The following is a 22,814-nucleotide window of genomic DNA, read 5'->3' as shown; positions in this document are numbered from 1 at the left end:
AAAATAGCAAAAAATAAAAAAATAAATAAAAAAATCTGCAGCTTGGGAAAGATCAATAAAAAAAAAAAATCTGCATAATTATTTGTGTGTGGAGCATTGTGTTCAGTTTTGTTTTAGTTTTGGAATTGCATAGTTTGACTCAAGACTTAAAATAAAACCAAAATATAAAAAAATTTAAAAATGCAATAAAACATATATTTTGGGGAGACATATAGCTGATGATGGATAATAGTGAGATTTGCTCTTTATACTTTTTGTCACATGAGATTCAAACTTTGGTTGAAATTATTTCAAATTGTTACTGTAGTACTGAAATTGAAAATTTGGGATGGCATTGTTTGTTTAATCATCTATAAATGATTTACTGAACCCTAAACTGTTTCCTACTTTGAACTGTTTCAAATTTTGTCATATAGCAACAACAATATTCAAAATATTTCATTCATTATCATCTAAGAAACGGAGAGAACATGACACCTGCAGACCTACCAAAACCTGCCAGTACAAATACGCTGACAAGACGCAATAAAAAAAACTATAAAAGAAGCAACCAAGAGGCCCAGTGTAACTCTGGGGGATCTGCAGACACCCATGGCTCAGGTGGGAGAATCTGTTGATGGAACAACTATTAGTTATGAATGCAGGGCATTTGGTTTGTCGATTTGTATTGCATCCACCCATCCATCCATTGCTTCTGCATGTCTGAGCCTTATTACTCCTATTCAAGGTTTTGTGGGGTTTTTTGCCTGTATCTCTAGTAGCCAGTGGGTGAGAGGAGGAGTAAACCCTGAACAGACTGGGATTTAACTCCAGGCCCAACACAAACACACACAGGATAGACAATCTTTCACACACACACAGAGACACACACACTCACACCACTTCATCTAACATGCTTTGTTGGGCTTTTCTGGAGTAGCTAATCTAAGATGAACACTTCACACAGAAAGCCCTCAGTCTCGTTTGGACTCTGCTAAACAAGGCACAAAATTTCATGTATAAATTAACTGCCCTAAAATGGCATTAGCTGACACTGACCAGAGTGGAGAAATGAAGAAGACAAATGGTGAACAACTTTAAGAGACACGTGTTAAAATAGAAATAAACAAGACTGCCTTTAATGGAGTATTTTTAGATTGGACTGGTAATTGGTTAAAGTCATACTGAATGAGTGTAACTGCTAAGAATGTTCTTTTACTTATGTTTCGTAAAAGAACATTAGTTGCATTGTGACTCCAATTAATTAGCTGTCAGATGGACCAAATAATAATAATAATAATAATAATAATAATAATAATAATAATAATAATAATAATAATAATAATGGATAAAAACATCCTTATTTCGAAGCAGGGACTTTAGAATGGCTTGGTTCCTGGAGCCTTCACCGTTCCTCCCGAACAGGCACCAGGTGGCCCTCCTGCTCCGTGTAGGGCCCGCTCCCAGCGGCGGAGGGCGCAAGTGACCACTACTTGGAACCCCTCCTTTAACACAGGAGTGAGGGACGGTGTTTCCTTATTTGGTGCGGAGCCCCTAATTCTGACTCCGGGGGGAAACTGCTGTGCGTAGCAGCACATGAAAATCCCAATCAACCAGTTAATAAATAACAATAGATAGTTGGAGATGGAGCCTGACCGCTCCAGCTGCCCCGTGCTTGGGACCAGCAGAACCTCGGGTAGAACTGATCCAGACGCAGCGACACACACACACACACACACACACATACACCTCCATCAGAGCAGCCGGGGAGCAGCAGATCCCGGCGCGCGTGGAAGAGCCAGACTCACCTGTGGACCGTTCACCTGCGTGTTGATCTGCGTGGGTCTCTCCGCTGTCCGCTCAGTCAGGGCGCGCTGCAGTCACTGCGGTCACACAGGGTGTGTGTGTGTGCGTGTGCGTGGGGGTCCCGGACCTCCTCCCCACGCGCAGTCCTGATTGGGGAAACGGTCTGAACTGTTGGTGTAACGGAAGAGAAAGAGATAGTCCGTCCGCTCTTTTGCTCTTTTCTACCTCCGCCTCTCTGTCGATCTCTCTCCCTCCCTCTCTCTCTCTCTGGGTTCCACCGTGAGAGCCTTAATTGGTAAACGGGTGAAAGATCAGAGGAGGTGGGGGTGTCTCTAACTCCGTCTCTCTTTTACTGTCTCTCTCTCTCTTTTTTTTTTTTCACAAGGTGATGTAATGACCGCGCCTCCGGGATTTTCAAGGTATGATGTCATCTACCATCTACCCCATCTTTACTGTACCCCGGGGTGTGTGTGCATGAGCAGATCCCCTCATCTCTCTGCAGCCCCGGTCTCTTTCCTGTCATCGCCTGTGGTTCAGACAGAAAGTGGGGAGCTGTGTGTGTCCCTCTGCTGTGACTCAACATGGGCTTGTGTGAAGGAAGGCTGCTCTCCATCTGAGCATTGGATCAGGCAAAAAGAATGCTCAGCCTCAAGATGCCCCCCTCCCCTTTTTTTGTACAGTTGATCAATCTAGATGGGGGATAAAGGGGCGTTGGTGGGTGAACAAAGCTAAAGAAAGAGAGATCACAACAGGAAGCTCTTAAAATGTCTTTATAAACTGACCTGCCTGCTGTAATCTCAACACAAAGACACCAGACCTGTTCTAACCTTTTTGTCATAATCTTTCCAGGAGGATCTGTGCGAAGCCGGGACCTGATCCGAGGGAAAAGTAGCACGACTTCAACACATTTTCACCCAACTAACAATAAAAAATAAAGTATTTGCTTTTAAAAGGCTACTCATGTGACTGTAAGCACGAGGTCGGATTTAATTATTTCAAATGATGTCAAAAAATACAACATTTTGTGCAAAGTTTGGCATTTTGAGGACTGAAAATAATAATAATAATAATAAAAAGATATTAAAATTAAAGAACATATTTACCAAATACCAAATTTAAGCAGGAGAAACGCTTTTCAAAATATTTTTTACTCCTACTAAGCAAAGTATGTCCAGTGACAGTTAAGCAGCACAAACATGAGCATGATTGAAAATGTTAAGAGCCTCACTCTGGCATATTCTCAGATAGCAATAGTAGCACTATTGGATGTGGAGGAGCTTGATATATATATATATATATTTTTTTTTTCAGAGATTATCTGTGTTATTCCACACCATCACAACATGGTGACCACTTTATACCATTATGAAAAAAAAACAAACAAACAAACATATTTTTGTAAAAGTTACGTACTGCAGCTTTAACTGAAGAGGGCCTAGACAAGCTAGCTCCTAAGAGAAACAGCACTGGATCGACAATCTGAAAGCGGTTTGGATTTCACAAGAGGGACGTGACACAAAATGCAGCAATTTGCAAAATCTGTTTAAAGCCTTTTGCTGCAAAAGGTAGCAGTACCGCAAATTTACTCAACCACCTGAAAAGCAATCCCCCTAGACAACGAAGGCTGCTGTAAACGTCTCCCCACACATCAAAGAAAACGTGAAATAAACCAGCCGGGAAGCGGATGACACCGGGGTCTTTGTTTGCCAAAGCCATCTGACAGTAAAAGGATGGAGCTGGAGGGAAATCACAGATGCAGTAATAAAATATGTCACCAAAAACACGCCTCCTGTCAGTGTTGTGGAAATGCCCAGCTTAAAAGATTTTAATAAGACGTGCTGCAAAACACGACTTGCTTCGTCTCAATTTTTATCCTTCAAAAATCGCTGCCAGAGTTGTACATTTTAGGGGCGGAAATCCAGATCCTACATGGTTTGACGAGACTGATGCTAAGGTAATTGTGGCCAACACATTGATGGCCACATGATAGTTTAAGCCCAATAGGTCCAGTTGTAGTATGTGAGTCACTGCTCAGTAGAAAAGAACTCTGAGAGATGGGGGGGGGGGGGGTTTCAATAGTTTTATTGAGCATCTTAGGTCAACCAAAAAAAAACCACACAACGTTTTGACATTAATGGAGTACCGTAAAACAACTTGTTGAACAAGGAAATTAGTTGAAACAATACAGAATGGACTGCAAAAAGAAATTTGAGAAAAAAACAAAGAAACACTTGGGCATTGTTCTGCGTAGGTAACAGATTTACACCTCGAGCCACCATTTACACCTCGACCTCTTTGCACCTGCAACACACACACTCCTTTAATAATACAGCAGCTCTTACCACAAGTGCAGTGAACTGCTGCATAGTTCTGGAGTCAGAAAACGCATTAATCAGACTGACTCAGGCAGCAGCTGACTGATGTCGGCCACAGGATGAGTTTTTCCCCTTTGAGACGTTCGAACTAACACTGTGTGTGTTGTACGAGTCATGTTGGCTTCAGACCTGGGTGTGTGTGTGATATATCCCATGGAAAATGTGCTATCTCTGGATGGACGTCAGGTGTAGGAGGCAGATCTCCATGTTGGGCTTCGCAGCCCTTACATCTGACTGCATCGTTTTCTCTTTGGCTGAAAGAAGCTGCTGGACCGCTGTCCAAATCAAATTCATTTATCATAGAAACGGAGAATATTTTAAATTGCATGACTTTCACTTTATAGAGGAGTGGAACTGAAACATAGCCCATGTGTCTTTGCTTTTTAGGCATATTGTGGAGAAGATGTTTGCCTGGATGTGCCAAGGCAGATTTACTGTACAAAAAAAAGATCTGAAGATGGAATAACTGACTTTATTAAAATCAAGACTGCATTCAGAACCAAGCTAGGCACGGTGATGTAATATTCATCTGGGCTTACATGAACTTCATTTGGTGTATATACATGTCGGCGTGTGTGTGTGTGAATGGATGATTGTATGCATAGAAATGATTATGTTTACCCTGAGTGGGCATATGAAAAAAGTACATATACTTTTTTGACATATATGAGAATGAAACGATCAACTTGAGGCTGTCCATTGGCTAAAAACTCCGGGATGGAAACTATAAACGCTGTTGTCCAAGGAGGAGGCTGTCTGCAGAAAGGTGTGGCGCTCCCCCCACGACCGTTTGTAAAAGGAAAACAGAGGATGCAGGCAGGGATCGTGGACTCTGGCTGGTAGGGGGGGTGACGCATTCTAGAGTGGGAGGGCGTCTCCCAAGTTGTCTGCGCCATGTTTTGAAGGAAGGTGTGTTTGAATTTCAACCACATAACAACATATTGACTGCTTGGCTTTGGATGAACTATGGGAGAGAGAACGGAAGGCCCCCCACGTCAAAGAGACAGAGGCAGAGACGCAGGGTGCCGAGCCCCCCTGACCCAGCCACTCCTTCACCTCTCACCACGCAGGTCAAACCTGGAACCCACCCCTTCAACCTGCTGCCCATGTGACTTTGGTTTCACATGGTTTTAATTGGTTTTACTCATCCTGTGGCTTATGATCCCTCAGCAGACACGGTTGTTAAGTCCCCTGATCTTGAGTGTCTCAAATCATCACCATTATAAAGCCGAAGACGGTGATTACTGGGACCAGGATCAGTGAGCTGAAGCAACGGGGCGTTTCTGCCGCTGAGGACAAGGAAGAACTGAGGGCAGAAAACTCGGGTGGTGAGTTGCACCAAAACTAACACACATCATCCAGAAAACTGTAGGAGCCAAGCAAAATCCAACACAAAGTCAGGCAGAGTAAAAACACCAAAGACAAAGAACCAAGAAACAGAAACTAAGTGAAACTAAATTAAACTACCTCAGTATATTAACCACCAAACCATAACAAGGTTACAAAGTGATGACTGAAGTCCTAAGGTGGCTGACAGAAGTGTGACTATATTAGTAAAATAAATCATCTAAATGTTCACATTAGACTGCTGTCAGGTTTGTTTCTGTTATCTCTCTGCTGAGAGACGTATCTGCTGCTGTGCTGGAGCTGCAGGAGTTCAGGCTCCCGCCTGCAGCAGCTCATCAGTCCACAAAGATGTTTGGATTCCAAAGACATTTGAGAATGTAATCTGTCTGACTGCATTACTGATGGCACATTTGCTCTTTTACATCTAGTAGTTTGGAAATGATATCAGGACATTATTTTGATCATAAAACATTGACAAAATCTGACTTTTGAATGTGTTAATATCCAGTAATGAGATAATATTCAATAAATCAGAATATGTCTTGATTAGGCTTTTTGTCAAACAGAAATACTCTTTTTAAGTAACAACCTTTAAACAGGTATTAAACATGCTTTTCATTAAGCCTACATTTATGTATTAATCTGTCAAACATTTCACCCAAAAAGTAAAAAAAAAAAAGAAGAAACTTTCCCATCTTGGTTGGTTATAATGTGTAACATAAATTATTTAATGTTAACTGGTAAAAACTTAACCTTGAATCAATCAGAAAGCGCATCGTTTTCCCCGAATGTTTGACGCTTTGTTTTTAAAAGACCAATAAGTAGTGCAGTTTCCTTCCAGAGGACAGTTTGTCGATGCAGATTTTATTTGTATTAGTTATTGAGATGCAAAACACAGAAGTCTGATTTCGTTAAAAGACAGAAACACCTTTCTTATAATCTCAGATATGATGAGAAGATTATTAGCATCCATACAGAAATACTTTGTGTGATTAAAACAAGAATGATGAAAAATTCACAGAATGCAGCCGCAAATTATATCAGACTTATTGAATAACCTATATATATATCACTGTGTATATGTGGTATTCTATATGTCTATCAAAGACTTATTTCTTTCTGAGTTATATGTTCTTTTTCAGGGAGCATAAATTGCATGAAAAAGAATAAGAAAATATAGTATTTTATGAAAAAAAAATTGGATTCTCAAAATCACAGCCATTCTCATCCTATCTCAGTAGATCTAGTCACTAAAATGTAATTATTAAAACATATTAATAATTACACTTATGTGACAAATAAGAGGACAGGAACAGATATGAACCATCCATCCATCCATCCACTTTACACCCTTGTCCCTAGTGAGGTCAGGAGGTGCTGGTGTTTATCTCCAGCTAACGTTCCGGGCAAGAGGCGGGTCACCCTGGACAGGTCGCCAGTCTGTCGCAGGGCAACACAGAGACAGACAGAGAAACACAACCATGTACACACACACTCACACTATAGGGAGAATTTAGAAAGACCAATTAACCTAACAGTCATGTTTTAGGACTGTAAGAGGAAGCCGGAGAACCCGGAGAGAACCCACACATGCACAGGGAGAACATGCAAACTCCATGCAGAAAGACCCCGGGCCGGGAATCGAACCCAGTACCTTCAAGGCAACAGCTCTACCAACTGCGCCACTGTGCAGCCCAGACAAAAACCAGTCAAAGGGAATTTTAAAGGTTTGGTATTCAGTTTGTGTTTATGTTTAAAGATAAACGTTCTCCATTTCTCTCTCTCTCTCCTCCCCCTCGCTCTCTCTCTCTTTTGTTTCGTGAAAGGTGCAAAATTTGGATTTCTAAAGGAAAGCGTGACCGAATTCACAGTCCGAATTCAGTGGGAACCCAATAGAGGAATGGCTGAATGTTGGGTGCCAGAAAAACAGCCTTATCACATGAGAGGACGGGGAGTACCTTCACTTTCGGGTCAGAGACTGTTTACTTTCTTAGAACCACTCGGGCTTCTGCTTTCGTCTTCATCTCAGGCTCGCCAGCAGCGGCTCTTAGGGATGCTCTCTGCCCAGGGAGGTTATTGAATGTTGGATGTTTGCCTGCTCCTCTCTTGGAGTTCAGAATTCTACATAGTCCCCAAAAACAATGTTGCTGAAGATATTTATTTGTATTTTTTTTTTTGAATAAAAAGAACAAATCTGTCTCCCGTCCCCTGCAAACCAGCTGCACACTGGGACGTTGCCTCAGGTCCTTCCTCCCAGCCGATTCTGTAACCATCACTGCTCCAACAAACTCAAGAGTTTACATCCCTGCTGGTATCTGTTGTTTGTTGCAAAATTTTATTTTCAATGAAATTAGTTGTTGGTGTTTTTAAAAAAAAAATTTTATTGCACCAACACACGTGCACATTTTGTATAATTTGAAAATGATCCTTCTCAGTCCCACATTTCTTTTGGATTAGAGTATTTTATTTTATGTATCTGTAATCTATGTATTTTTTTTTTACATAAATTTGCCTTTTCTGCACAGTGGGCCATTCTTACTTCTGCTTTTTTATTGATTTATTTTTGTGTAACTCTGTATGCTTGGATTGCCTGTCACTTTGCTGCTGCTACACCTGAATTTCCGCTCTGAGGAACAACAGGGGATATTTCTGTTTTATTCTAGTTCTTCACAGTTTGTCCCATAAAATGATTATGGAGTTCAGGCAGCAAAGAGATCTCATGACACCTAAAAGCACTGCATCTGGCTTAGGGCACTAATTATTGCACATGCCATATTTTGTGTTGGGTGATGGTAATAACAATTTCATGATGATATTTATGCATTCATTTAATAAATAATTGGAGAATCACAGGCCATTCAGAAACAAGCATTACAATCCAGAAGGTTGCAACTCTAGCCTGTTGCAGAGAGCTTCAGTCTCGGCAGAAAACCCCGCAGTAGTTTGGGTTTTACCAAATTAAAATAAACCTTTAATTATGTAAACCTTTCAGCCTCTTTTCTTGGTGCCAGCCCTCCTCCTTGGTTCTTGCTTATTTTAAACAAACACTCACTTTACGACTCATTTGACCAGCGCAGTGGGGAGTTGAGGACCAATGAGCTCGGGGACAATTTGCTGTCCAACATCCAGCCCTGTCTGTCTCCTCACGCTCCTCGTCTGGCCATATTAAGAAAGTCAGTCAGGCGGCAGCAGAGCAGGGCTGACACACGGAGAAGGAAAGATTCAGGGAGACCTGGCTCTCTTCCCAGACCTTCAGTTCCTGTTGGCTAATGAGAACAGGAGGCCGAGTGTGTCTGTGTGTGTGTTCCTGTAATCGGCTCAGTTACAGGGCGACCGCCATTCTGTCAGTTTTTGTGCTAAATGTTTGCGCTTTGTGCATCCCACAAGGATGTTAGATCTAGATGCAGGCTGCAGCAACATCCTTCACTCTGCTGACCATTTTGACACACACGCACACACACGCAGATACGCGCGCACACACACACACCTTACAATCTTGCACCCTATATCACCCATGAAACTGAACCCCCATGAAGTTTTGTCCACAATAAACCTCCCAAATCCACTCCAGCACGGGGACATTTAACAACCTAGTAACACACACTCGCACGCGCGCACACACATTTAAACACTCTCACGCCCTTCTCCATCTCCAAACACAGCCTTTTAAGGTAAGCTCTCCCTTCCTCTGCCTTCCTGGCTTCTCTTTCTTTGCCTCCTCTCTTCAACATTGTTTCTCTAGTTCAGACTGCCTTTGCCTCCCCCCTCCTCACCCCCTTCCCACCCTTCAGACCTCTACTAACACCCCCCACACCACAACCCCCAGTACCCGTACCCTCCTTAGTTTTTCTGTTGCTCTGACTGCGAACTGCTGAATTCCCTTGCGACCAGAGTTCCTGTCAGGTTTTCTTTTCCCTTCGTTTAAACTGAGTCGACTTCTGCAAGAAATGATGACCAGGCCAAACAAAGCAAAGGAAGGGAAAGAGCAAACAAACAGAGGCTTACAGGATTCAGAGCGAGATGGGTTCTGGTTGGGTCAGGCGGAGCTTTAACTGCTACAAGCACATCTAATTGAACAATTCTAGAGATTCCTACACTCTGATCAGAGGCATAAGAGTTTGGTGAACTATGTCTCTGTGTAAAGTAAAAATGGGCTCAGATTGTCTTGTCCATATAAGGAGGGAGGAATTTTCTTGCTCTGACTGACTGATCTTCCATTCTCCCTCCCTTCCTCCCACTATCTACCATCTTTTTTTCTCTCTTGTGTTAAATGCTCTGAGTTTTTTTTTGTTTGTTTTGTTTTTTTGTTTTTTTTTCACCGATGTCATTTCATGCATAAGCACAAAAGCTCTGTTAAGTGTGGATCCACATATCGGTAAGGTCGCACTCCCGGAAACTCTCCTACAGTCACTTCAAGGTCAGACGCAGTCGTGTTTTGGGAGCTGATCCAAACCCAGCATTGGCTCACTGCCTCGTCAGTGTTTAGTTGAGTGTCTAATGCTGCTGTTGCTCACCCGGCTGACTTACAGTTCATCATGGCAACGCGTCAATGCTGAAGAAAAAGCCAGCATACACACACACACACACACACCTGTGCAATCTTTCTTCTCACCGTTCAGACTCGTCTCGTGAAACAATCGATGACAGCCGTCCTCTCCTGCTCCGTCTCGACCGGATTCAGTGAAAACAGATGTCTGAAGAAACAAATAGTGACATCAACCAAGATGCTCTGCGGCTGAAAGTATTTCAAAAATGATGCATTCCTTGTCCGTGTGCTGGGGTGTTTGAAATCTGAAACCATTTTAAGTTTGAGAGGACAAAGCCAGACCGTGTAAGGTCCTGGAGGTCCTCTACACACCACAAACTTCTATTTGTTGCTTAGCTTTCCTGTCAGCTTTTAACCCTGCTTTTATAATGCTAGCACCTCCCTGTCTCCGAGTAGTTGACATCTCAAGCATTGGTTCGCCCCTCGCTTGTGATCACTTTTAAATACAGATGTAGTCGTTGTTGAATTGGGGGAAATAAGAACAGGAGATACACTAAATATTAAATAAATATACACTAAATATAAAACTGTTTGGTGATCAAAACACTCCCATGATGGCAAGCTCACCGATAATGTATTCCTGTGTGTTAGAGCTGAGAAATATCTAAAAAAATGCAGGGCTGCTTCAAGGACTCGGGTTATCTCTGGATACTCACCTCTGTACTGTGTAAATTTGGGCTTTGAGCGAAGCGCACTGTTTCTTTTAAAGCAATAATGTGTTTGCATGACACACATGTAAGACTAGCTCGTATTTCCTCAGACAGATTCATTTTTGAAGGATCATCTGGTTCATTGCTGTTTCTAAACAAACCTTGTGTTTGTGAAGGACTAGAGCAGTTTTATCACAAATTGCCTGTATTTACCATTTTCAGGGTTTCTGGTTCAGGTTGTCAATATTGGTTCTTGTCCCCCCTACATCATTCTGCCACTCCCACACTTCACAGTGAAAATGATTTACATCACAATTGCGTTTTCCTTGTGGGACAAATTGTTCACTGCAATTCTCATCAGATTAGAGCCGTAAACAAATCTTTATCTCCTGACCCACATGGAAACAGTAATGGTAACATATTTCAGGAGCATCTCCTGACCCCATAATCAATTTCCTCTTTTGTCCTCGTATTGATGTATTTTTTTAAAGTCCAGCATTTTATTCGGTTTATTTCAGTTCAGTTTGAAATTCACACCATGTCATCTCGAGACACTTTATATAAAAAAAACAATCATTTCAGTTCAATCACTCATACATTCCAATTCATCCAAGTTTACATTCAACATAGCAGCTCTTAACTGTTATAAGGACACATAACAATGTCCTCATAACTCACTATTCAAATGCTTCCATGTCAGAACCAATGTCTGGCATGTACCATTTTAGGAGTGACGGTTAAGGGATTAAATATTTCTGTATCCAAGGAAACCCAGCAGAGCATCAAGTCATTGACGTGCAGCATTCTCTCCTCCTGAACAACGCAGCACCAGTAGACAATCACTGGAATTGTGTCCTTAACTTTACAGCAATCCCTCATACAAAGCATGCATATTGGAAGAAACCTCCAGCAGAACCAGAACCTGCTCAGTACATGCGGTTGCCTGCAACAACCGACTGGAGATTGAAAAGACAGGGCAGAGACACACACACAAAAAAAACCCCCAGAAGAACTGATCCAGGAGTACCTTCTACGTTAATGAAAAGTAGAAACTTAATAGCAGGAGAAGTTTAGTAGTTAGAAGCATTATATCAGCCAATGTCTTCCTCCAGGAAGAAATCACAGTCAAACGGAACGCCAGACCAGGTGTATCTATGGAGAGAAAATAATAATAACAATGCAAATTGGAGAGTAGCAAAACAAGAATGTAAGGAAAAGTGGTCAGTTTGTGTTCCAGCAGTCGAAGTCTATAGCAGCATTACTACTGTACAGAGATAGATCAGGATAATCTAAGCCCCTAGAACAAGGCACGAGAGAGGAGGAGCCCATAGAGTTCAAGTCATCTTCTAAACCGTTATCTGTGCTTTGGAGCTTTGAGGTTTTCTCGAGGTTACGTTTTGCCGTTTTGGTACTCGCCTGATTAACACCCTTATTGTCGTCTCTGAGCTTCAGCGGTCTGAAACTTATTATTACTCCAACCGTAAACTGGACTTCTGCTTGGGAACGCTTTTGCTGCTCCGTCATTTAATCATGTTTGGTCCTTTGCTTATCCTGCACTTTATTTAACAACTCTGTTCAAGATGCAAGCTTGAAAACCAGAGCTCATCTTACCGTTTCACCTCGTATTGGACGCAACGAGGATCTGCAACAACCTGCTTATTAACAGAGGTTGGGCAGTTCTACGTGTTTGACTGATGTACTGGGATTTAAATGCACAAAAGTGCTTGTACATATCTGCAGCTGGGGTTGCTCTCTGGCAATTATGGGTCCCTGAGGTTAACTCTGCTGAGTAACCTCGGGCATGTTGGGTTCAGAGAGGCAGTCCATTGCATTTTTACAGCTTTGAAAATGTACATTTTGATTCTAGTGGAAATGATAACACTTGCATTGCACACATTTGGTCATGTAACTTTTGAACGTAATTGCTGTATCCTATTTAGAGTTTCAAAGCAGGAAATAATCAATGGTTTTTATATACTTTTGACCCATATTTCCTTTAGGAATTTTTTGTGAAGGTCTGCAAGATGCAATCCTGAAACGAGCCGATTTTAATTGCAGGTTTTGATCTGCACACACATTCACACTCATCCCCACATGGGGCTTAAGCCAGGCTGCTCCTGGGTGAACTGCATGACATCATATGATCTCATCACTGAAGCATTTGAGTCTGACAGACAGACCTGCAGAGACAAGACGAGCAAAGATACAGGCATGGCAAGCGGCGCAGTTATGAGATTTATTAGATATTTAAAAGACTCGGAGCAGTAAAAGTGAAAAAACAAAAAGTGCAATATTTGCAGATTCATTTCGTACAAAAACGTATTGAAAGAACAAGTTTTGATAACTTCTTTAATCTTTTTACGGCTGTTTTTATTCTCTTTGTTTCAGAACTTTACTGAGTCTGTTTATCCAGACGCAAAGTATGTGTGTGAAAGGCTGATGAGCACAACGAAACGCCACAGCTGACTGTGGCGTTTACCTGCTGAAGCAACTTTAGGCTCCGCAGATTGCCTGGAAATATTGCTAAACATGCAGAAAAAGGCAAGGCAGTCATTTCACATGGACTCGGCCTGTCCTCAAGCCATTCCTTCCTTTCAGATTTCACTGATACCGGAGGTCGATTTATTGAACAAAGGAGCAGGAATGTCAACAGAGCAAACAGATAAATGATAAGTATGATGCCAAGAAGGGATGAGTCAGATTGGAGTGTTTTGTTTTTCTGGAGCTCAGTCTCCATGGCGATACGTCGATTTCACTTCCCAGACAACAGTTTGGACACAGAAGGCCTAAGTCAGCAAATCCAGTCCTGATGTTACACAATCCGACGGAGCTCCTGAAGAGAGAGCTGTGTGCCATCATGCGTCTTCCAGGAAATGTGCTCTTACTTGGAAAACATCCACCATTCTTATTACTCTATTTTTTTATTTTCTGTTTGTGTCTCTGAATGACTTCATTTCCTGTCCCAAAATACTTAACAGCCATTGTTTCCTGATGTACCAGCTGGCCACCATAGTTTCCAAACATTGTAGCCCAGGCAGAGGGAAAGGTTGCATTATTCTGAAGTACAAACTAGTACACATACATTTAGTGTGCTACTATTCAAAAGTAGTAGCACACTATTCAAAAGGAATAGTGTGCTACTATTCAAACGAAAAATAATTAGATGAGAATGAAGAAATATTCCAGTTGTGGAAACCTTGAAAACCAGGCATGGCTGGAAAGACTTTATACCTGCTCGGTTTGTGAGAAACCTCGTCAGTAACTATTACAATCGGTAGACTTGACATTGATGACGTTGTGGGAACTTTTACAGAAGGACAATTGTCAGTTTACATGAAAATGGCTCCAGATTGTTTTTTTCTTTTTATGTTTCTGGAAAACATTCAGTCGATTAGACGAATACATTTTCCTGAAGCTGTCTGATGAAAGAGACAAACACTCTAGAACTGAACAGAAATGTTGCACATGCCAGTGCCAGAGAACATTGCCTTAGTTTATCAGTAGATAGTGCTTCTCCATTGCTGCTGGAGGACATGGATTGAGGGTAAGTCATCTGGGGAACGAAGCTGGTGTTGGTTCCGCCCAGGTACGGTCTAAATATCTACCAGTAGACATTCTCCTCCTCGGGCCAAACAGCTCTTCAGGTTAACCCCCCACCAGGGGTCCCGCCTTGCCCCGCATAACCTGTATGTGCCGCCCTGCTCTTCCTTTGCCACAGTGAGCATCAGGTCAGAGCCTCAGCCACAGCTCCATCCTCCTCCATCACCACCTGTCTCACTACTGTCGTTTCCTTGTCCCCACGCCTATACTTCAGAGTTGTTCATTATTGATAGAATGGTCTTGCTATGTTCAAAATATTATTCCTTTATGTTTAGTTTCTTAGTTATAATTTGTGTTCTGTTCTCCTTTTATTTTAGTATATTCTCTTAAATCAATACTAGTCTTTTTTCACCCTGCTGTTGTTGTTTCCTTTGTGTGTAGCTCAGCTCTGTGTTCTTTATTCGCCTTCCTTCCATCACTCTGTGTTTTGTTCTGTCCTCATGTCAGTTTTCTGTCATACTGGCTAATAATCTTTAACCATGCTCATTCCAAGGTATTGACTCAGAAAACATGACACTCAGTGGAGAAGTGATGTTGCTGTGTACCAGTTGCTGGTCCGTTTCTGACCATCAAGCTGACTTATTGGGTACTAGTGGTTACTGTAGGGATCAGTTCATACTGTAAAACCTGAGCAATTCAACAGCTCAGACAGAGTGATCCAGCAATGACAGTAAATGTAACACTTTTAACATGTAATGCGGTGTAGAATAAAATGTCACAATCTTGAACATAAAAGCATAAACTTTAATTTAAACTTATTTATGATGTATTTATTCCATCTATTTACGCTGACGCAATAGGGACATTTGCTGATTGAAAAGTTAAAAACTCGCCACCTCACTTATTTTTCGTCTTAATCCAAATCTTGAAATCCAAAATATGAATAAAAAAGTTTCAGGTTTTATATTCCTTCGACTTCACTTGATCACCATTGTGGATCTTCCTATAATAGCAACAACCACACCAACCTGGCCCTGTCAGAGTTGTGCCGTTAAGTACGGTAACTAAGGAAGCGGGATTGTTTGGACGATGCAATGACTAAAATGTAAGCAGAGACTAAGCCTTAGTCAGGGCTGTTCTTTATTTTCCGCAGTCAAATCTACTGCCTTTTTTTTTTTTTAAACCTACACCTCTTTTGATTAAACTACATATAACACTGATGATTACTATATTTAAATATCTGCCTTATATAATACGTTAACTTTTTCCATTGCATGCAACCCTGCTTATCGTTTCAGCAGCTCGTCATCTTTAAAATCTGAAAGATGAGAGAATTTATTACAGTGACTGGAGCGATGAGAAGCTGGTCTTGACCTCTCTTTTGGACAGCATGCTCCTCCCAAACACACTTCCGTTCTGCCGGCGGGTCGCTGGGTGTTAGCTAACACACCCTTCTGCATCATAAAAACTGTCCAGAGACAGAGGAGTGATAATGTCAATGTGTGTTTGAGAGTGTGTAACTGCATTATAAATTTAATTGAACAATCCCCCTGACTATTGGGGAAGAGAAACAAGAGGAGGCTGCGTAAATGATTAAAGTACTAAAATAATAAAGTTGAAGCTTTTGGTTCACAGAAGTTGTGGGTAGTGTGAGCATCAGTCAGGAAGTGATGAGCACAAGTCAAGGCAGCATGCTCTGCAGCGACAGCTCAGGAGTGTGTATGTGTGAGGGTGTGGTTGGCACGATGAGCCTCGTGTTTCTGTTTTCGGGTTAAGGTTTAAGCAGCATGAACAGTCATTGCTCTGAGATACGAATCTTGCTTGTTGCTCTGACCGCCGTGTTTACAACTCCTGTCGGTAACAGTGCAGTCACCAAAACAAAACATCTCTAAACATGAGTCACAAAATGGTCGACCCGGCGTGAAAAACCAACGGAAACAAAATTCTCAGTCGGTACTAAATACCCATCCTATTGTTTATGCTGCAGCTAAATTACAGCCTGTATTTAGTGGATGTCTTGTGTTCATTTTTGTAACAAAAACTGCTGAAAATGATGTGAAGACTAAAGCACTAAACATCCTTTCAAAATATGATCTAAGAACAATTGCCAGAAACAAGCACATGAGATTTCATGGAGACATTCACCATTCGCTATCAGAGCACCTCCGTCATCCGTCCCCAGAAAGAGGCTCGGACCTTTTTTGGTCCCTGTTCTTGTCCCATCGTGTCGCCGTCATTGCTGGCCTTCAGGGCCCCGAGACAGGAAAGGATTTGTGGAGACTCAGTCAAAACAGCAGGGCAGAGAAGATAAGGAGCTGACAGCTGACCTTCACATGATGCTGCGCAGGAATGGAGGTCAAAGTTCAAACGCCTCTCCTGACTGAGCAATCTGCTTTGGGTTTGAGTCTCTCACAAGTTGCCCTGCGTCGCCCGGCTCTTATCAACCTCTGCTGACAGGAGAAAAGTCCAAAGTCATGAAAAGACCCTAAAAATGATGAGACACATCCTTCAGCTGTAAAATGTGTAGTTATTGTGTGTTAGGATGACGTCAGAGACCATTTTAAAATGAGAAGCAAATGATTCCTCACATTTCTAAAAAGCATTTGCTTTTCATTTACTGGACGTGAAGGATGTGAGCTCATTGCTCCCTTTTAGGAATTACTGAAGCAGCAGCCAACGACAGAGGCTTTCATATCTGGTTCAATGCTGCCCCCTACTGGGAACATTTGAGAAGCACTTCTTAGAACCATTAAACTCTAATACTGGCCAGTGGGTGATGCTTTTATTTACACTGCCGTGATCGACGGTCTAAATGTTTTATCCCCGAGTGAGTAAGACATTTCTTATTCAGTTTAATTTAGTTGATTCATAAAACACATACAAATTCAAGGGACTTTTAAGGACACATGGATCCGGACAAAACTCGTGATGACAGGGGAAAAACAACTCAGAGAACGGGCACCTAGCATGGGTGAAGATTACCCCCAATGTTTATGCTGCATATTTGTCCATCGTTTTAATTGTGTTGCTTTTCTTCCTCCTTCTGTCTTTGTAAGACACACACATCACACTCAATCAATAGCGTAGCTCAATTCTACAAATCTCAGCGGACCCATTTCTAAAGACAGGATTAATCAGCACCCTAAAATTGTACTCAAGTGTGAATAGTGCTACTCCAAAAAAAGTTAGTCAAGTCGAAATAAGAAGTAGGCATCCAAGAATTTACTTAGGTAAGAGTAGAAAACAATATTTGGTAAAAGATGCCAAATTGATGTGACAAGGGCCCTTTAAGAAGCTATATGAAACCCCCCCACTGAAAAACTACATTTCCCAGCATTCTATTTCATACATTTACGGGTTTTTTTTTTAATAAAAAATTATATTAATCTGTTACTTACAATACATTTATGCCAAGAAACACATTACTACAAAAATGATCTTGTTAATATATGGGTTTTTTTTAAATCCGCCCCTTCTGACCTCCGTCGTCATGACGCAGCGGAAGTAGATTCTCCTTCCTTTCCTCCATTAGGTGAGTGAGTGGTGGCAGCGCGTTTTCTGGGTCTGCTCGTTTAAAAGCACATTTTAAAGTTATTTATCTCTAAAGTTAACCTAGATTGAACCGAAGTAACTCGATTTTATTTACTATTTCACAGATTGTAACCATGGGCCGCCGACCTGCTCGCTGGTAAGTCTTGTGGGGGATTTTTTCTCTTGCGTCAGGCCGATTTCAGTGTCAGTCGGAGGAAAATGGCAGCTGCTCCGAGTCCGCTCCATGTGCACGGAGCCGGGCACCGGCAGGCCCCGGTACACGCTGCTAGTGCGGAGATAAAAATACTGGACGCCTCCTGAAAGCTTTTTGGAACATTTGGCGCCCGGCTGAGTCGCTTTAATGTTCTGATTCATTATATTAAATTATACTGTTAGCTTGCGCTAACGTTAGCTATCAGTATACTAGCATTAGCACTGATGCTAAACTAAGGTTCCTGTAGGAGTTGGTAAATGCGGTTTGTGAAGCTGCATTTTATCAGGTGACACAGCATTTATTGCAGTGGTTCTGATGTAATAATTTATTTTATGAGAAAACTGTCATTTTCCTTCCTAAATCTAACTTCCCAAAGTGAGGAAGCAAATGTTGACTTAAAGTAAATGAATCGGGTTGGTTAAGGTTTTAAAGTTTATTTAGGCCAGTTTGACCTAATTTTTGTTTTCAGAGCCAACAGTCTGGGAAAATCTGTTTGTGTGAATGATCCTCCAGATGTTTAGTTTTATTAGCATTAATAATATTAATCTGCATCAGTTGTACATGTGAATGATTTGTTAGGGATGGATTTAAAAATATGTATTTTAGCTAATAGTAAAACAAGTACTGCCTAGTTTGTATGGATTTTAAAAAAAATCTCTGTTGACATTCTCCTCTTGAACGAGCTCAGCCGCTCGGATAAGTAAAATGAATATGTTTGAACTGATACAGTAGGTCTGATGAGAAACCTGTTTCCTCTCTTCCAGCTACCGCTACTGCAAGAACAAGCCTTACCCCAAGTCTCGCTTCTGCAGGGGTGTTCCTGGTGAGAACGAACATTTAATGTTCCTCTTCAGAATGTTTCAGGACCTGCTAAATGACTGCTGCTCAGCCTTAAACCTTCTCTTTACTGTTTTCATCTGAGAACGCTCCATGCTAATGGGCGTTCTCCATGACTGAGGTTCTGCTTTGCTTTGCAGGTTGACCGTCCAGTTTTTAAACACGTTGCGATGTCACAACTGTACAATCCCATTAACATTTTAAATCCCTGATGATGTAGAACTGATAGTTTTTCACTCGGTTGAGTTAAATGAGTGAGATGATGCTAATAGTTTCAGCTAAAGGATTTAGCTTTACGTAAACTGAAAAGATCTAGAGTGGTTTCCCTTAATAAAGGAAAATCTTCCTTTTTTAGATTGAAACTTAGATTATAGCTACTCAACCAGTCAGTTGTGCTTCAGGGAATAACAGCTAGCATCTGCTCAGTGTGGAGCAAACTTGATCAAGTTAAATCAGGAAGTTCTTCATTTAAAGATGTCTGATTAGCTTTTCAGTTTTCCTAAATTTCTGTCTTTTTAGGCACATCGTATAACAGCAGGAATCATGTGAAACAATACTTGTATCCTTCATAAGGTGCAAATTTATCACGCACTATATAGAATATGGATGAAAATGTGAAGGCAGTGTCTGAATCCCATGAACATGGCCTCAAGCAGAGTTTGTTGTGCAGAAATCCTTAGAATCAGTTTGCAGTGGCACCACAATGCGTTCCACTGCTGGTTCTGCAGCTTATTAAGCCGACCGGTTCCTCTGCTGTGTGGTTCTGGTGTGCAAAGGCTGCAGACAGCGACTCTCTGGTTGTGTATGTCCTCAGCTGGGAGGTGCTGAGTGCTTTAAGGGACCACTGAGACAGTTCTGTCCTGTGTGGAGTAAATCGGCTCGCCCCCAGATCTGCTCTTCATCTTCTGTTCTCTCTTTTTGCAGATCCTAAGATCAGGATCTTTGACCTGGGCAGGAAGAAGGCCAAGGTGGACGAGTTTCCTCTCTGCGCCCACATGGTGTCTGATGAGTATGAGCAGCTGTCCTCAGAAGGTAAGAATGTTCTTGTAGTTTCTCCTGCTTAAGTTTTTTTTTTTTTTTTTAATGACAGCATTGGTACTAAATATAAGTATAATTCTACAGTGTATCACTTAAGTCTGTTCTGTTCAGAGCAGAGTTGCTTCATTAGCCCGCTCTCGTCCTCAGAGGTCACCCTCCTGTTTGGTTCCAGCAGAACCTGAAAAAACTTCCTCCTGGGATGTCATCAAGTGTGTAAATGATTGATGTATGGTGAAGCGTTTTTAAAGTTAAACATGCGGAATATTCTGGGGATGCTGGAGATGTCAGTGAAGTTGTTTGACTCATTCAGAAGAAGCCACGGTGCAATGACTGCAAGCTGAAATAAAATAAAATACAAATTGTATCAAAGTTGAGGTTATTTTTTATACTAAAGCTGCTAAAAGTGGATCAAAGTAAAAATATTAACTCCATTTAAGAACTGGTTTTAGGTTCAGCTGCGAATTTGTGGTGAATGTCTTGCATCTTTGGAATTTAATGTAAAAATAGTTTGTTTTTTTTCCTTCTTAAGCTGCTGATCGTGAAAGTGAAGGAAGGCTAATGAGTTTAGAGACAGACGTTGAACAATTGGATCTGTAGTCAGTGCAGAATGATTCAGTGTAGGTTTCATCAGAACTGAAGTTAATCAGCCTGCTAGTTTACAACCACAAGCTCCATTTTAGTTCCTCCAATCCACTGAGAAACCTTCTGAATCCGCAGCTTCAGCTTTTTAAAGGCTCATGGTGGCATTCCTACAAACCGGATCAGCTTGTCATCAGTCCACTAATAGTGAAAGTTGCATATGTGGAAACATCGATGGAGATATACAGAACTTCTCTTCAGTGTCTGAAATGTTTCAGTGAACTATAGTTAAGGTGCAGGTCCTGTCTGGGTATAAGTTGTAGAACATCGTCCCTCCACTGAAACAGCCATCCAATAGGACTTCCATTTGGTCGTCATGGCGCCCCAGCCCATTAACCATCCTGTCCTGTCCTCTAGCTCTGGAGGCGGCTCGTATCTGTGCTAACAAGTACATGGTGAAGACCTGCGGTAAAGATGGCTTCCACATCCGCATGCGCCTGCATCCCTTCCACGTCATCCGCATCAACAAAATGTTGTCCTGCGCCGGAGCTGATAGGTGATCACACACACACACTTTATTTGTGCTCAGTGTGTGGAGGATTCCAGTCTGACGGTTGCTGTTGTTCCCAGGCTCCAGACCGGAATGCGTGGTGCGTTCGGTAAACCGCAGGGCACCGTGGCCCGGGTTCACATCGGCCAGGTCATCATGTCTGTGAGGACCAAGGCTCAGAACAAGGAGCATGTGGTGGAGGCTCTGCGCAGAGCCAAGTTCAAGTTCCCCGGACGCCAAAAGGTAAATAGGAAAGAAAACTGGAATCAGGGGGAAATTTTAACTCTGCAGCTTATTAAGCCGACCGGTTCCTCTGCTGTGTGGTTCTGGTGTGCAAAGGCTGCAGACAGCGACTCTCTGGTTGTGTATGTCCTCAGCTGGGAGGTGCTGAGTGCTTTAAGGGACCACTGAGACAAAAACGTCGTCGTTTTTACTGCCTAATTTCGCCGTTGAGCTGTAATAACACATCGTCACTCTGATCTGCAGATCCACATTTCCAAGAAGTACGGCTTCACCAAGTTCAACGCCTGCGACTTCGACGACATGATGGCCGAGAAACGCCTGATCCCTGACGGCTGCGGGGTGAAGTACATCCCCAGCAGAGGGCCCCTGTCCCACTGGAGGTCCCTTCATGCCAATTAATCCTCCTGCACACTTCCTGTGCGCCGGAAATCAATAAATGCATTTGACTACAAAATGAATGTTGTGGTTCTTTTTTTTTTTATTATTTCTAAAGCGAAATCCAGAATTATAGAACAGATTTCACTGGTGCAAATGAAACCAAACTTGTTAATCTTGTTAACTTGTGCCTTGCTCAGTTGAAATATTTAACTGTGTACACATAAATACACCAGATCTAAGCTGTTATGAGTCACATTTCACAGAATATTGTATAAAAATTAGCAATGTAAACTGAAGTAGTAAGTAGAGACAGGTTGTCCAGAGCAGAGTAAAATACTGCTGTGCAGATATTCTAGATTAGGATCTACGTTAAAGCAGTAGCCATCACAAAGACGAGCTAGTTTTACAGGAACTCAAATGATTCTAGTGTCCACAGCCTAACAGGTTCTTTTTCCTCAAGGCTCAACTGGAACCCAGTGAACAAGAGCAGAAACGGCAGTGGGAATCGGATGAATTAAAAACTACTAATGCCACATTTTGCGGAGAATTTTCAGTAAAAATTTCTCTTAAAAACTTGCACTTGCTTCGTTGTCGTGGTTTTGTGAAACAAGGCATGGTGAGGTTACATAGGTCTTGAGAAGCATTTCTGTTTTTGCATTGGAGAAATAAGATCTTTTAAGGAAGTCACTGAAGGCTTTAGGCTTCACATTTTCCTCTAGCCTGTTAAAGGTAGTTTTTTTTTTTTAAAGATGCCTTTCTAAAAACATGTAAATGGATCATCTAAAGGTCCAAATATGCCTCCACCATATATTACATGGCAGAATAAGATGGGATGGTTTTAAGCATTCAAAATGTAATGCAGTAAATGACAAAAATCTTTACTACAATACGATATTAAATGAATAAAATGTTTTTCTTTCCATCACAGGATCTAATTTACATTTCATTCATTTCTAGAGACTCTGAAGATCTTTACAATCGTAGTGAATCCAATCAGTGGCGACGAATCAGATCAGGTTGATTCGTGCTGCTGGTCTAGGTCGGCTTATATGTTGTTTTTTAAAATTATTGCTAGCTTGGGTTGCCTTCAGAAATTTGAGTAGAGTCCATCTGTTTGTCATATAATATCAGCACAGCTCCAGATGTACTCCTGGCCTCTCAGGTTTGCTGTGAACAAACAGCATCATAAAAACACAGGAAC

At 41.7% G+C, this 22,814-nt stretch overlaps 3 protein-coding genes, 1 long non-coding RNA gene and 2 other non-coding genes across 7 annotated transcripts in view; 4 read left to right on the top strand and 2 right to left on the bottom strand.

Moving 5' to 3' along the window:
• The window catches only part of flna (filamin A, alpha (actin binding protein 280)), a 56,588-nt gene extending 54,583 nt beyond the window's left edge, over nucleotides 1–2,005 (bottom strand). The window contains exon 1 of one of the 2 annotated variants that reach the window (XM_032564266.1): nucleotides 1,788–2,005. The gene's annotated coding sequence lies outside the window, so the exon portion shown is untranslated. The remainder of the gene's footprint in view (nucleotides 1–1,787) is intronic. The other variant, XM_032564273.1, reaches the window with a different exon arrangement.
• The window catches only part of LOC116721371 (tumor necrosis factor receptor superfamily member 14-like), a 1,133,408-nt gene that overhangs the window by 141,626 nt on the left and 968,968 nt on the right, over nucleotides 1–22,814 (bottom strand). The gene's annotated exons all lie outside the window — the stretch shown is intronic.
• On the top strand, nucleotides 2,005–2,731 carry LOC116721555 (uncharacterized). The gene is made up of 2 exons (XR_004339626.1): nucleotides 2,005–2,204; nucleotides 2,635–2,731. It is a non-coding gene; the product is annotated as an uncharacterized LOC116721555 (long non-coding RNA).
• Nucleotides 17,786–21,693, top strand: rpl10 (ribosomal protein L10). The gene is made up of 7 exons (XM_032565295.1): nucleotides 17,786–17,805; nucleotides 17,900–17,931; nucleotides 18,753–18,811; nucleotides 19,750–19,857; nucleotides 20,860–20,998; nucleotides 21,073–21,235; nucleotides 21,479–21,693. Exons 2-7 carry the CDS (start codon nucleotides 17,909–17,911, stop codon nucleotides 21,632–21,634), a joined length of 648 nt encoding a protein of 215 aa, XP_032421186.1. The 5' UTR covers nucleotides 17,786–17,805; nucleotides 17,900–17,908; the 3' UTR covers nucleotides 21,635–21,693.
• On the top strand, nucleotides 19,548–19,680 carry LOC116728794 (small nucleolar RNA SNORA70). The gene has a single exon (XR_004341027.1). It is a non-coding gene; the product is annotated as a small nucleolar RNA SNORA70 (small nucleolar RNA).
• On the top strand, nucleotides 21,278–21,410 carry LOC116728801 (small nucleolar RNA SNORA70). The gene has a single exon (XR_004341028.1). It is a non-coding gene; the product is annotated as a small nucleolar RNA SNORA70 (small nucleolar RNA).

The sequence above is a fragment of the Xiphophorus hellerii genome, chromosome 1 (genome assembly GCF_003331165.1).
Source record: "Xiphophorus hellerii strain 12219 chromosome 1, Xiphophorus_hellerii-4.1, whole genome shotgun sequence".
NCBI classification, from domain to species: domain Eukaryota; kingdom Metazoa; phylum Chordata; class Actinopteri; order Cyprinodontiformes; family Poeciliidae; genus Xiphophorus; species Xiphophorus hellerii.
The sequence above is the reverse complement of the archived record's forward strand: the minus strand, read 5'-3'. Positions and strand labels throughout refer to the sequence as shown.